Here is a 15,641-nt window from a genome sequence, read left to right as displayed (position 1 = left end):
TTTGGAGGCTGTCGATCCAGCCCGGCCTGGAACTCACAGAGATCCGCCTGCCTCTGCCTCCAGAGTGCTGGGATTAAAGGCGTGCGCCACCACTGCCCAACGGGAATATGTTTATGATTATGTTTATTAACACAAATATTAATCATATGTTTATGATTAATGGAAAGAAGTTTGCCTTTAAGTATGACCTCTTCTGCCTGAGAACTCACACAGTGTGGATGTTTGCTTATAAAAATTACTTTGTTAAATTTTTTGTTTGTTTTGCTATGTTATATTCTCTTTTTTTTTTTTTTTTGAGACCAGTGCTGGGGTGTGGTGGGGGCAGGGGACTGTCTCAACTGTGTTGCTGTGGCTGCCCTGGAACTCGGTTTGTAGACTAAGCTGGCCTTGAACTCACAGATACGCACCTGCCTCTGCCTCCTGAGTGCTGGGACTATAGGCATGAGCCACCATGCTTGACTGAAACTGTTAACTTGTAATACGTAAGTGTATTGATGTTCTTTATGGACTGCTGGAACACAATTACTAATATCACAACAACTTTGGTCTTTTCAGAATACTCAGAATTGAGTTAATGTATGGATCGGAATGGAATAGAGTGACTTGTAATCAGTTTTATTTTTGCAGTTTCTTAGAGTTTGCTGCTTGAAACTGACTGAGCTAACAGGATCTTTTTCTTTGTCTTTTAGTCTCCCCGAGTGAAAGACTCACTGCCTAATTCTGAGGTGAGTAACTGCAGATTACCATATTCTCATTAAAACAAACATTTTAGTTTGCCTTTAATGTCAAGTTCATTTAGTCAGTCTCTGTCTTTGTCCCTGTGTATCACTGTGTGTGACCAAATGTTAATGAGGTATTATAGCAGCCACCTGAAGCTGGTCCTTGCTTGCTGAACTGTTTTTAGACTTGGCCTGCTTGACGTGGAAAGTGGTTGTTTTGCCTTACTCTGTCTAGGTACTACTTGTCATGTTGTTGTCCTTGCATTTGATTTTTTTTTTTAAGCAAGCAAATCCCGTGTTGTTTTGTTTTGTCTTGTACCTAATTGTACCAGTGTGATAGGAAACTCCATCAAACAGCATCTGTAAAATGGACTTTTCTTATTCTTAGTACCTGAGATGAGTGATTTCATGGGTTTATTCTATTGTATAGTCTTCTTCCTGATGGCGCCTTCTATTTTGAGTACAGTATTTAATTAAAAAAATATATATTTGCTCTTGATTTGTATAGATAGTATTCAGATTACATGCACTGCTAAGTTCATGACTTATGTTCACAGAGCTATATTGTATATCTCAGTTACCAACAGGCTAGTATTAACATGACATTACAGCTGCTGTCTGTTCCTATCCTCACCCTTCTTCCCAGACCTGAAATTATGCAGGCTCTTGTTAGTTCTTTTGCCCAGTGAAAAGTTATCAGGGTGCTCAGGTTTTGACTTGGTTGGTAGAATCTTCCCTAGCACTCCTGAAGCCTTGGGTTCCATCCCCAGTGCTACAGAGAGCTAGGTGTGTGGATGCATATACCTGTAATCCCAGCTCTTGGCAGATAGGAAGATTAGAAATTCAGGGTCAGCTGGGTGGTGGTGGTACACACCTTCAACCCCAGCACTTGAGAGGCAGAATTAGGTGGTTCTCTGTGAGTTCAAGGCCAGCCTGGTCTACAGAGTGAGTCCAGGACACCAGGACTATTACACAGAGAAAACCCTGTCTCAGAAAAACAAAACAAAGACAGTTTAAGATTATTCTTGGTCACATAATGTATCCAAAGCTAATGTGGAATACATGAGACCCTGTCCTTCCCCCAGGTAATATATATTTAGAACTGTTGCTTCTGATTTGATTTGTATTGATTAATTTCTCAAAAATTAAATGAGAAGGTATTTTACAAATTATTCTGAGTTTTTCATTTATTCTTCTCATTCTCTTTCCCTAAAAGCATGTCCATGTGAGTTCTTATATACCCACATCCTCATGCTGTTTACATTGTTTTTATTTAATTGTAATAAAGTTAATATAGCATAAGATTCACAGTTACAGTTGTTTTCAGTTCCATGACATTGAATACATTCATTCCTTAGTGCAACCATTGCCACAGCTATCCTAGAACTTTTTCATCTTGCCATGCTAAAACTCTATCCACTGAATTTTCTCTCACCTCTGGCTCCTGGCAACTTCCTTTATATTTTCTGTCTCTATTAATTTTATTATTATTCTTTATCTTAGTCGAGTCATAATATTTGTTCTTTTCCCAGTGGCTTATTTTACCTAGCACATTGTCCTCATAGTTCATCCATGTTGTACCATCTCTCAGAATGTCTTCCCAAGTTTTAAGGCTACGTACATGGTATTTCTTTATATATGTAGATATGGTATGTTTTCTTTACTCATCTGTCCAACAACAGTTGAAGTGTATGCAATGCTGCCATGGCTGTGAATGTATAACAGCTGCTCTCAGCTCTCTGCACTATACATCTATAAGTAGAATTGCTGAACTGTGGTCCTTCTGTTTATGTTTTCATCTTCTTGTGGTCCAGACTCACTTCAAACTCACAGTCCTACTGCCTCAGCATCCTAATATTGGGATGGCAAGTGTGTGCCACTATGCTTTGGTATTTGGGTTTTTGAAGAATGTCCGTATTGTTTCCTGCAGTGACTATCCCATTTTTCATCACTACTGACAGTGTGCTGAGATTTCACTATTTCCATATTTACTTTCCCTGATCCCTGCTTTGTTTTGGTGAAAGGATCTCACATAGGTAGCTCCCTAAGTAGCCAGGCTGACTGGATACTGAACTTCTGCCTCCACCTCCTCAAGGATAGGGCTTTGTGCATATGAGGCTGGGATACAGCCCTGGCCCTTCCTATCTTATTTCTTTGTTTTCTATATGCTTTAGGTCTTTATGTTAGATAGTCATATGTATATATAATGTGGGATCTGGCATTTTGAAATTGTACTAATCATGACATGAACTTACTCAGAATTAAAATTCAAGTTCTATATTTCTGTCAGACTCTAAAAACCAATGCTAGCTTTTTTACTATGCAATTAATGAACATGAGGGTTTTAGTATGCTTTATTTCTGGTCTACTTGTTTTGATTTTTAATTTTAAATTTAGTTTTAAAATATTTATATATGTGTGGTGTGTGTGTGTGTGTGTGTGTGTGTGTGTGTGTGTGGTGTGTGTGTGTGTGTGTGTGTGTGTGTGTGTGTGTGTGTGTGTGTGTGTGTGTGTGTGTGTGTGTGTGTGTGTGTGTGTAGGGGCACATGTATATGGGTGCTCACAGAAGCCAGAGGATGGCATCAGATCTCCTGGGGCTGGAGTTAAAGGTGGTTGTTATCTATCCTATGTAGGTGCTGAGAGCTGAACTCTGGTCCTCTGCAAGAGCACCAAGCCCTCTTAAACACTGAGTCATTTCTCCAGCCCTTCTTGATTTTACTTATATGCAGGGTTTGCGGGTGGAGAGAAAGGGAGAGGGAGAGAATGAATGTATCTGTCTGTCTGGCTACCTGTTTATTTTCTGTTAAAAGTACGCCTTTATTATTGTTCATTGACTTTTCTTTTGTACTAAAATTGTCTGTTACATTGATGATTTTCCCAGTAGCTAATTTAAAATATTCAGTTTATTTTAGAATTGAAACCTGTTTTCCTCCAGACTCACTAACTAGATATTTGGAGCACACATTAGTTACAGAGCTTCCCATCCTCTCTGACCGCAGACTCGGTCTCACTGTGCAGCCTGTCTGGTTCTGTACTCCTCATCTTCCTGCCTTGACCTCCTTACTTTGCTGTGTTTTACGTCCCTGTCCTCCTCTCTGTTTTGATCTCCTGTTTGCCCTCCCACTTCCTTCCTCTCCTACTTCCCGTCACTTGCTTCCTGCTCTTCCCCTTCCTACCACCCCCATCTGCAGTCCTTCCTTAGTTTCTATGGGTAGTAGTGTTGTATACTTATGTGTGAGGATTTGGAGCTAGAAACCTCAGATGAGGGAACATGAAGCATTTGTTTTTCTGGGTCTGGGTTCCCTCAGTATAATCTTTTTTTAAGGTCTCCATCTACCTGTAGAGTTTTACTTTTCTTCATAGCTGAATAGTACCCTATTGCGTATATGAACCACATTTTCATTGTCCATTCATCTGTTGAAGAGCATTTACGTTGTTTACATTTTCTGGCTGTTGTGAATGGAGTAGCCATGAACATTGCTGATCAGGTTTCTGTGCAGTAGGATATCAAGTCCTTTGGGCATATCCCAGGAGCATCTACCAGCTGAATCATACAGTAGATTTACTTTTAGTTTTTCTACCAACCATTTCCATGCCCTCGCCAGCATTTGCTGTCAGTTGTTTGTTGATGTAAGGCATTCTGACTGGGGTGATCATTTTTCTGATTGCTTAGGAGAATGAACACATTTTGAGGTGTTTCTAAGTCATTTTTATTTCTTCTGTTGAGAATTATGTTTAGACCCTTAGACTACTAATTGTTAATTTGTTTCCTTGATTCCTTGTCTTTTGAGTTCTTTGTATATTGTGGTTATTAATCCTATTAATCCTGTCAGATGTATAGCTGACAAAGATTCTCTCCCATTCTGTGGACTTCTTCACTTGGTTGATTGTTTCCTTAGCTATACAGAAGTTTTATAGTTTTACGAGGTATCAGTTATCAATTGTTGGCCTTTCTTCCTGGGGAAATGGTGTCTTATTCAGAAAGTCCTTACTTATACTTAGATCTTACAGGGTACTGCCTGTATTTTCTTGTAGAAATTTAAGTATTTTGGGTTTCAAATTGAGGACTTGATCACTTCCATCTAATTTCTGCAGGGTGACAGATACGGGTCTAGTCTCTTCTGCACATGGCAATCCAGTTTTCCTAACACCATGCCACGAAGATGTTGTCTTTTTTCCCATGTTTCTCCTCCTCCTTTTCCTGCTGCTCCTCCTCATTTTAGAAGCCGATTTTCACAGGTGTGGTGGCTCCCTCTGGTTGGTCTCTTGTGAGGCTCTGATTTCACCATGACATGACAGTTTGCATGACATGTGGAAGCATACGCAAAAGAGATGGCAAAGGTAGAAGATACTCTGGGCTGTCTGTTAGAACAGCCTACTCTCATGTGCACTAATCTGCCTATCCCCTTCCAGAGGTCAGGCAGTGACAGCCACTCACCTTCTACTGGGGTCATCTTTTAAAGGTTTTACAATAATTATATCTCAAAATGTTGCTAGACCAGGTATGATGGCATACATCTATAATCCCAACACTTGGGGTTATATTATTATTATATTATATTATAGCCTAAACTACCTAACAAGTTGCAGATCAGCCTGTTTAGTAAAACAACAAAACACCCTCCACTAAAAAACCAAAACCAAAAAGAATTTAGAATGCTTAGGAATAGTGACTTGTATGTAGTATAGGTAAGTGCGGAGAAGCAGTAATAATTGAGTGTGAGACAGGACATTGTGAGAGCGTAGCCCTGGGCGCCCGCTCGGATGTTGTAGACTTCTTTCCCTACTCTTACTGCACTGCATGTGTCTGCTGCAGCTCTTCTCAGCCGGTGATCCCATGGGCGCTTTGCTCCAAGTTCCTGAACAGATCTCTGCTCATCTACCTCAGCCAGCTGGCCAGATGCCCACACAGCCTGCTCAAGTCTCTCTCCTGGCTCCTGCAGAGCCAGCAAAAACAGCACAGGTAAAGTGCGGTATGCTTTCGTGGTTCCGTCACTTTGTGGGCAGATGAGAATGAATGCAGCCTGTGATCTCTCAAGGTGGTATTTTGGTTTGGAACAAGTGAGGAATTCTATGTTCATAGTTTTTATAGCTACAGATAGTTCTATAAGGATCACAGGTTTTTAAGCAACAAGATAAGTTAATTATGAAACATACCAAGCACAAAAAATTTGGTTACCATTTTGTCAGCTTTTCATTAGGTCTTTTTAAATTTAGTAAAACTAAGATACAGTTATTTTGAGATGGTGGAGTTAGCCATCCTTCCTTTTTTCTCATTTATACTCATTAATACTTCTTTTTCAGGCCCCATGTTTTCAGAATTATTCTGTTTATGATATTTATCCATGCTGTGCGTTCGTAGCACACGCCTTTAATCTCCGAACTCAGGAGGCAGAGGCAGGCAGATCTCTGTGAATTCAAGACCAGCCTGGTCTACAGAGCAAGTTCCAGGACAGGCTCCAAAGATATATAGAAAAACAAGCAAAAAAAAAAAAAAAAAAAAAGGGGTCTGTTTTGTGAGTTGATTTTGTTAAAGCTAGGTAATATTTAATTAAATACACGATTGTCACTAAATTGCAGTGTGGTGGAAGTGTCTGGGTAGTAGCAGCTTGGCTGTGAATCTCTCTGTGCTATGTAACTTCATGGCTCCACTCTGAAACCCCTGATACTCTGTATCATTTAATCTTATGCCATGTGGCTGCAGTAAGAGTTTGAGTTTAAGTGTCAGTTCATTTATTAATTATTAGAAGTGCCTTTCCCTCTCTAGCTTGCTAGGTGAGAAAAGACATGAAAGTTCTGATGTTTCCTTTTGTACTTGAATATATCACCGTCTCACGTTCCGTCTCTGGAAACCATTACTGTAAGAACTTCCATTTAGTCATAGTGGTGACTTCGTTTTGCCCTTCCTTATCTATCACATGGGGGAAAAATACAGGTGTCTTAGAAAAATTGACAGAAAGATTGGATTTATTTCATAAACAGAGTGTATGTTCTCTAGCAAGCCAAGGGTAGCTTTATGGTTTTCAGAACATTTACTTTAGCTGCAGAGAAGCCTGGCACCTGTGTTGAATAGAGTCCTGGGAAACAGCTAGTGTAGGCCTTTCTTAGGAATGAACTCTTGGTTGTTTGGCATGGCTGACAGTTGCCCTTTGTTGCTCCTTTGGAGTTGGTGGCCTCCCACAGCAGCAGACGTCTTAGGAACTGGAAGCACGTGTCTGGAGAGAAAGGGAACTGCTGCCAAGTGCCCTTCATAGACGACCATCAGTGACTTTACTGTCGTTCGTTTCAGGCTCAGTCTTCAGCAGACTGTTCTGTGGAGACAAAGGTCCCTATCAGTCTCGTGCTGAGATTAAGGTAAGTGGGCAGGCGCGTGCTGCTTTCTTAGTCCTCTGCAGATGTTGTAATATTGGATGAAGAGTGAGGACATAGGATTGGGTTGTGTTTCCACCGATTATCATGTGTACTGGTAGGCATTATGTCCTCTTTCTCTATCTTAACTAAAGCTTCCAGGGAGCCTGAATAGTCTTAGCACATTGGATGTTCATCACAGCTGTGTCTCACCAGTCATGCGTGAGCTTCTGGAGTCATGTATTACCCTTCTAGTGCGGTTCCAGTTCCTTTTCTTGCCCTCTCTGACTTAAATCCTGCCCATCTTAAATCTATTCAAAAACTACCTTTTTTGAGCAGTGCTTGCACACACCTTAATCCTAGCACTCAGGAGGCAGAGGCAGGAGGATCTCTGTGAGTTTGAGACCAGCCTGGTCTACAGAGGGAGTTCCAGGACAGCCAGTACTGTTGGAGAAACCCTGTCTCAAAAAACTAAAGCTTGTCTTTGGGAAGCTGAAGAGATGGTTCAGTGGATAAGAGCACTGGCTGCTCTTGTAGAGGACCTGGGTTTGGTTCCCAGCACTCAGTCAAGGCTCACAGCTATCTGTAACTCCATCCCCAAGATATGTGACACCCTCTTCTGGGCTCTGAGGGCACCAGGAATGTGCATGCTGCACAGACATAGGTGCAGGCAAAGCCTATTACATAAAAGGCATGCATAACCCAGACCTCTACAGCTCTCGCTCAGTCTCACCTGCTCTCTGGTTGTTGTGGGATGGGAAGGAAGAAGGCACACTTAATTCCCTGAGTGTCATAGTGGGCGAGTGGGCGTAAGAATGTAAAGGGGCCTCTTATATGTGAATCACCCCTTCCTGTGTTCACACAGTGTTTTCTCTTAGTTTTATTTTATTATATGTCCTAGTTCATTTTTTGTTGCCAAACAGAATACCAAAGATTGGGTAATTTATAAATAATAGAGGTTTAGGCAGGTGTGACTCGCACCTATAATTTCAGCACTTGGGAAGCTGAGGTAGGAGAATGGCGGCTGAGAGTCTAAACCATCCAAGGCAATAGAGTAAGATTTTGTCTTAGCATCAACAACAACAAATCCAGAGATTTTTTTCTTAAAAGTGAAGGCCAGAAGCCTTCATGCTGCTTTATCTTGTGGCAAAGTAGGCTGAGAGTTCACAAGGAAATGGGGGAGACACAATTCGCGTGACAAAACCTACTCCCTGCACCAGCCCACAGCCTCGTGATGCTGCAGTAGAGATTAACTTTACAACACAGTAACTTTATGGATTTCATTCACATCATTATCTTAGTGGGAATGAGCATGAGTACCCTCAGATAAGAGATTCTGATATCCCTCAGTAGGAAGGTGATAAACTCAGGCATATAAACTAATTTGATGATAATGGCAAAAGTGTTAGCTCAGAGCCATGTAGACAGAGCATGCCAAGACAAAGTATATGATTTGTGGGAACAGAATAATCTCCCTGATAAACATATGCATGAATGTATATATAGAGTATTCTGCTGATCCCACTGGACAAGAATAACACCACTACTGTAGTTTAATTAAATACTGGCCAGGTTGATGGACTCTCTGGATGGGTCCATCGTTTGTTTCCTAGAAAATGACCTTAAGTCACATTTTGCAGGGTGTTAAAAAGGCAAAACCCATAATTTACCACATTTCCCGAGAGGTCCAATCACATGCAAGCACACACCCTGACATACTTCCTGCCTGCATGCCTCCCTCTTTCATCCAATCAGGGACAAGAGTGCATCCTGACATAGTTCCTGCCCACGTACCTCCCACCCACGTGTGATCAAGCACATCCCATGCAGAGTGGTCAGACACACTTGTTGAGGGGAGTGAAAACATGTGTCTTGTTATCTCCATAAACAATAGCCTCCAGCATTTCAGGAACTGTCTGTCCTTGGGCAAGGGGCTTGCAGATCAGAGGCATTTTTTGTTTCACGGATCCCTTAGGCATAGTGATTAAAACTTAAAATGTAACTTTGGCCCTCACAATATATACATACAAATGCATATTGACATACATACATTTTGGCAGACTGTAATAAATTCTACATAAATCCTGAAATTTTTATTTTCTTTATTTTGTTTTATAGGAATTCCAAAAAAGAACTAAATGATATTCGATTTGAATTTACTCCTGGGAGAGGTAAGTATTAAAAAAAAAAAAAACAATGACTAATAATTTGCTAGTTAGTTATATAAGGTTTTTGTCATTTCAATAAGTTTTGCTTTTAAATGATGGTAAAGGTTTTGGGAAATATTCATGAAGAAAAACTCAATGGGTTTACTAGTTCTTTTATTTGGAATCCTGAGTGCAATAAGATGTATAGTAATGAACACAAGCCTACTAGTAAATACCACTATTGGTTGTACATTTCCCTAAACAATATCCCATTCAGTTCTTAAGACAGCCACCTGCAGAAAAATGATTCCCATATGATAGAGAAAGGAACTAGATGGAGATAGAAATTCAGTTTAAGTTCTTTCAGAGTCCAGAGTCCGTGTATATCATTGCATGTGCTGCTTCTCTCTGATAGTGAACGAGAGTCACACTCTAGGCTTCCTACTCATGTGGAAGGAACTATTTCTGATTGTGAACTTCACCCTGCAATAGGCTTCTTTTTTCTTAGAACTTGCTAACACAGGCTTGAAGGAGTGGCCAGCAAATGTCTGTTGCTAAGTTCCACAGTTGATTTCCTTCTTTAAGGAGAATGAGTGCAAACACACAGAGGGCTACGTGTTACTCTTTAGGAATTTAATTGTAGTCATTTGTATGAATGTGTATACACCACCTCTGCATTGGTTCTCTCCGTCAACGAGGTTTCAATACCTCATCAGTTAAAGATGAAATTGGTTGGTTTGCTTATTTGAGACTTTATTGTGTAGTGTTGACTGCCCTTGAACTCAGATCTGCCTCCCTCTGCCTCCAGGGTGCTGGGATTAAAGGTTCATGCCCAGCCTCAAGATGAAATTAGATTGAGATAGTTTGCTTCATCTATTTGACTTCTGGTTATATCCATCGTCTAACATGAGTGGGTAAGAAAACAAACTGCCAGAATAATGATAATAATTTTAGTAAACTTTTATGATTCTAAGGAAAGACTGTAAAGTGTGTTTCTAAGTTTTGAGAATGAATTTCCATATTGCTGGCACTGAATTTCATGTCTCAGAATTCAGAGAGCTCAAGCTCAGAGTTATATTCAATACAGGAATGCCTTGTCATCACTGTAAGGCGCTCTTCTGATTTGGTCATGAACTCTATATAATTTAGACATTTTTCTCTAACTTTGAGTTGATATCTGCCATGCAGTTCATATAGATTCTGCTCCCTAGTCAGACCTATGAGAATTCTTCTCTTCAGGGTCAGGGACAAACCCTGCCTTCCTTCTTTGTTCTGTGGATTTAGTAGGTAGCTTGATTCTGGCAGTGATGCTACCTGTGCTGACTGTGAAAGTTACAGTGACACGTGTGCATATGAAATCACAGTGCCATGTTCTTTGTCCTTGCAGATACAGCGGAGGGTGTCTCTCAGGAGCTCATTTCTGCTGGCCTTGTTGATGGAAGGGATTTAGTAATAGGTGAGCACACTACCTTCTGTCTTCAGCCCTCATGTCATCTTGTGTACATGGTACCTGGAAACCCAGCTTCCAGGGAGCAGCTGTGATGCTACTCTGTGTAACAGTCCTGGAAGCCGTACTGTAAACCAGGCTGGCCTCACACTCAACTGAGATCTGCTTTGCCTCTGCCTCCCTGAGTGCTGGGATTAAGAGGGCGTTCGCCACCAACGCCTGGCTTCTGAAGCTTCTTGAAATAGTCTTGGCTTCACTAAAATTACAGTTCAAGGACAGTTCCGCACCAGAGGAAACAAGCAAAAACCTGTCCTACTTCAGACCCTTGACACTGTAGATGTCTCTGTGAAATGATAGGAAAACTCACAGGTTAGTAAATTAATGGCTCTTCCATTTCTGATATGTTGTCATAACTAATCTGTGTGGAACACAGATGTGAGAAGGACAGTGATTAAATCTTAGAAAATCAGAGTAAAGATAGGCCACAGCTGCTGATACCATTGGGCTGCCAACACTTTCCTCTGAAACACTTAACTCTAATGGATAGTTAGGTTCTGTGGGCCTTGTGGAGTCTGTCTGTATCATTGTTCTTCAGAATGCAGTCTTGTCCTGTAGCCTAGGAAGACCTGGAACTTACTACCATGTCCTGCTTCCGTCCCCACAGTGCTAGTTTCTCACACTTGGGTTTTGTAGTGTGTCGTTGGAAAATCATTCTGATTTATAGGTAGAGTAAAAACAGGTCACAGGCTATACTTAGTTGACTCCTAGTCACAGGCTTTCTGGTCTGTTAATATAATGCATACCTTTTACTAAACTGTCTGAAAAAGGGTAGCTAATATATTTTAAAGACAGTTAATTTAATAATGATTCAGGATTTATTTATTCAGTCTGGAAATTGATAATACCTTTGATTTGGGAAATGATGCCTTTTTCTTCCATTTCGATTGTACATCAAAGATTCTTTTTTGGGGAGGGAGGGAGGTTGAAACAGGGTTTCTCTGTAGCTGTTCTGGAAGTAGCTCTTGTAGACCAGGCTGATCTCGAACTCATAGAGATCCTCCTGTCTCTGCCTCCCAAGTGCTGGTATTAAAGGCATGTGCCACTACCGCCCAGCCCATCAAACATACTTAACCACCATTTTAACATTTTAAACTATTGCTGAAAATGTATTTATGTGGGTGCTCATTAATTCTCTTTATATGATTACAGTGGCAGCTAATTTGCAGAAGATTGTGGAAGAACCTCAGTCAAATCGATCCGTCACTTTCAAACTGGTATTCACCCCTCTTACCCATCTGCAAACTAGTCTTTCTATTTCCCGATTGCCAAGGATGTTAGAATATACTTAGCTCTGTTCATTTACTCTTCCAGAAACCCGTGGCTGAACTCTGACTTTGAGTGGCCTCACTTCCTCTCAGAAACCTACGATCTAGATCTCTAACTTCTCTCACGAAAAATCATAAAGTTGTTTGACTCTAGTTGTACCAAAAGACCCCATCATTTCTGAAGGAAACAAAGCAGTCTTTATTTATATCCTGGGGACCTTTCACCTGCTACCTTCCTTTCTGCAGCCCTTATCAGTTTTTTATTGCTACTTGAAATTTTATTTATAAATTGCCTTGTCATTGTTTGATTCTTAGGCATCTGGTGTTGAAGGTTCGGATATTCCTGACGATGGCAAACTAATAGGATTTGCCCAGCTCAGCATCAGCTAAGCCACAGTCCTGGAAGAGTCAGCCTAAGGAGGTGCCACACATGCGCATCTGTTGCTTCCGTTGGCCTGAACCTACAACTGCCAAAGAGCCCAGCAACAAACTCCTGGCTTGGAGCTGTAGACCGTCATTTATGTCCTTCTTGCCACCACCCCACCACCCCCACCCTTCCCACAAGGAAAGAAGAGCTGGATTACCAGTGACCAGCGTCCCTTCAGAGAGTTCCGTTAGTAGATATGCTGCTCGTGTCCCCCTCTTCCGCCATCTGAGAAGCAGCCGGTGGCCTCAAGGCCCAGGATGGAAACCTCTCAGCTACTCTTGCCTTACTACAGTGGTGGCCCGAGCGGGCAGTAGCAGCTGCGTTGGGCACCCTCATCTTGCCTGCTCTCCTGTACCTGCCTGGGTCTGAGCATCTTGGGTATCTCTTTAACACTGAAGTAGCAATTAAAAGTTGATTGTTCAACCGGAGCCCAGAGAATAATTAGTGTTTTTTCTTTGTACCTGATGCGAATTCTAGCACCCTTTGTTAGGAAAAAGCACAGCCTCGGTGGAGGCAGCCTCAACTCTGGTCTGTCGTGTTCATGGCGTCTCTACGTGTTCTGTTGGAGCTGTTCTCAGGCACCCCCTTCATTGCTCCCTCCAGAAAGGGTTGCTAGCCTTAACTTCAGCTGGTGCAAAACATCTGACAGTAGTCAGACTGGAGCCATCTGCCCCTTCAAAGTGGAACTTAGGGTTGTTTTTACAGGACACATCAAGCAATGGCTTATAGCTCTTACCTTGCCAGGGGTAGTTTTTGAACAAGAAAAGGAACTCATAAGTCATATCATTGGGAAAGTATTTTCAGTTTTTAAAAAATTAAATGAAGTAAAACTGATCCTTGATCGTCCTGTGAAGACAGATTTGCCTCTGCTTCATGAGGAAATGGTGTACACGGCTGACAGCGGTTAAAGGAGATTCAGGCTGGGCTGGAGGCCTGCCCTCTGCTCCTCCCCTGCACTGACTCCTTGGAGGGGGGGGTCTTCATTCATTGAAAGTGACCCAAGATGGAACAGGAAACCACACATGCCGTGCGTGACCTTTACGTTTTATGAGTAGACAGTGTCAGTTTGATTTTCTACAGAAATTGTGTAAATTATTCTTTAGGTTTAAAAAAAGCACTCAATGCAATATGTGAATAATCAGTGGTTTTGGCTTTTCTTTTTTCCTACTATTTAATAGCATTTGTCTAATTGCTAATAAGCCTACCAAGTTACCAAATTTTATATAAGATTGGAATAGTCAGTCTGGCCTTAAAGAGACTTACAAAGATGGGCTGTGGGCCCCTAGAAAGGGACTAGTTAGTTGCCTTTTATAGAATCCTTGCACCTGACATTGTTTTAATGAACAAGATTAGGTACCTAATGTGTTCCCACCTGGCCCCATATCATTCTGGAGATGAAACCGTAGTATTGCTCATGCAAGCAGCTCTATCGAGTTTTCTCTTGGAACACACCTGAATGTTTTCCCCGTGTCTTACTTGTGTCACCTAATGTTTCAGTAATTCTGAGCCTGTAGATTCAGTCATGGACTCTCTTCACCTGTTACGAGTGCAAAGGCATGTTGGGAAAGGGATGTTGAAGAGGAAGAGAAGATGGGTTTGAGAAGGAGAATAGATTAGATACCAGAGTCCAAGGTCCCAGCAGGATTGATAAAAGGAACCTGCTGACCCAGGAGGGAGAATGAAGATTGACCAGCTATTAAATCCTTAATAGAGGTAGGGTTATGAGGAAGCAAGGACAGGGAGATGGGATTGAGGTACAGAAAGCAGGCACAAGACTAGTTTTGGCTCCAACAGCCTGTCTGAATTCACTTAAGAGCTCAAGAAGGAATGTGTAGCATCACTCTGTTGTAGCTTTTGACTTGGAGGTGGTCCAGGCTGGAAGTAAGCAGCAGCCCCTCTCCTGTTCACATTCTCCAGACCATCTTCACCTTCACCCTGTTGTGTGGAGCAGGCATGACAGTAAGAGTGGCCTGGGCTCTCTTTTCAGTTCATTGTTTGCTTTTCTGGGAATTAGAAGGGAGGCACCAAGACCCAGGACAGTGTTACTTCTGCATGATGTGTGGTGAATCCCTCTGCTGGCTCACACAGTGATGTGAGATAGCAAGTGAGTAGAAACTGCCGAGGTGGGACAGAGTGGGACCTGGGAGCCATCTCTCTCCTTCCCAGGAGCAGCGCTTCAGGGTGTACCTCTGTCGCTAGGTCCTCAAGATACTCTTGTCCCTGGAGTAGGGACTAACTATAGCACAAGATGATATGTGCCAATGTTATTTGTGAGATGTGTGGTCTTTCTAAATGATTAAAGGAATCTTTTTTGCTTTTTTTTTCTTCTTTCGCACCAAATCTTAGAGCCAGCTGAGACTGTTAAATAATTTGGAGGATAGAAGAATGATGTACCAGTAAATGTAAGTTCCTCCTTATGACATATGCTAGATGATGGAAGATGTAAAATATTACCTTCTCTCTCTTCTTGACTTTGTATTTTACTGCATGTTTTCTTCATTTTTAATCAATAAAGATAATAAATTGTCCTTAGTAATGTATGCTTTTTTTTTTATGGCTGTTGGCAATGAGCTCTGGAGAATAGGACATGCAATCACTACTTTGAATTTTCATGTGACTAGGGTGGATCCAAGGTGCATACAAACAGTAAAATGGAACATACTGACATACAGATATTCTAGTAAGACAGCTTAAAACTGGTGTGCTAAAGTTAGGAAAACTTATGCCCCAAGTGGAAAGAATGAAGAGTCCCTAAGGAAACTGGACGTGGTGGGTTATGAGCCATCTCCATTATGTCTTGATTTTTTCTGAATCTTTGATTTTGCTTATGGTTTTAGGTAGGGAAGGATACCAGATTAGCCATTGGGGTTACTTTCAGAAAGTGTAGAGCAGTGTTGAACTTGTCCCTTCGGTACTTAGCTACAGGAATGGTGTGGCTTCGTGGAAGATTCTAGGCTCCTCGATGTCTTGTCGTTCACCTATTCTTTGACTGCTGTTCTGATCATAATCCTTCTTGATGGGAGTAGTTAAAATCTATGACGGGACTGCTGTAGGTGCTGACATTTCTTAGAGCTGTGGAACTGGAGTTGAGACCACTGTGGAGCTTGAAGCTGATGAAAGCTGACTTACAAGATCAGCAAATTGAACAAGTGAACTGTGAGTGTTGTACAGAGTATGCCCATGCTGTGTGCAAGGGGTTAGGTCAGGACCGGAGTAAGGTGAACCTCT

General features: G+C 41.6%; 1 protein-coding gene across 1 annotated transcript in view; it reads left to right on the top strand.

Moving 5' to 3' along the window:
- Positions 1-14,945, top strand: part of Oxsr1 (oxidative stress responsive kinase 1) — a 77,044-nt gene extending 62,099 nt beyond the window's left edge. The window contains 7 exon segments of the mRNA XM_040739861.1: positions 690-725; positions 5,536-5,682; positions 7,009-7,073; positions 9,186-9,238; positions 10,602-10,670; positions 11,871-11,935; positions 12,302-14,945. Of these exon segments, the coding sequence (XP_040595795.1) occupies positions 690-725; positions 5,536-5,682; positions 7,009-7,073; positions 9,186-9,238; positions 10,602-10,670; positions 11,871-11,935; positions 12,302-12,376 (510 nt within the window). The 3' untranslated portion in view covers positions 12,377-14,945.
- Positions 14,946-15,641: the final 696 nt, after the last annotated feature.

This window comes from Mesocricetus auratus, unplaced genomic scaffold (genome assembly GCF_017639785.1).
Source record: "Mesocricetus auratus isolate SY011 unplaced genomic scaffold, BCM_Maur_2.0 Super-Scaffold_100691, whole genome shotgun sequence".
Taxonomy (NCBI): Eukaryota; Metazoa; Chordata; class Mammalia; order Rodentia; family Cricetidae; genus Mesocricetus; species Mesocricetus auratus.
This window is presented reverse-complemented; position numbering and strand designations above follow the sequence as displayed.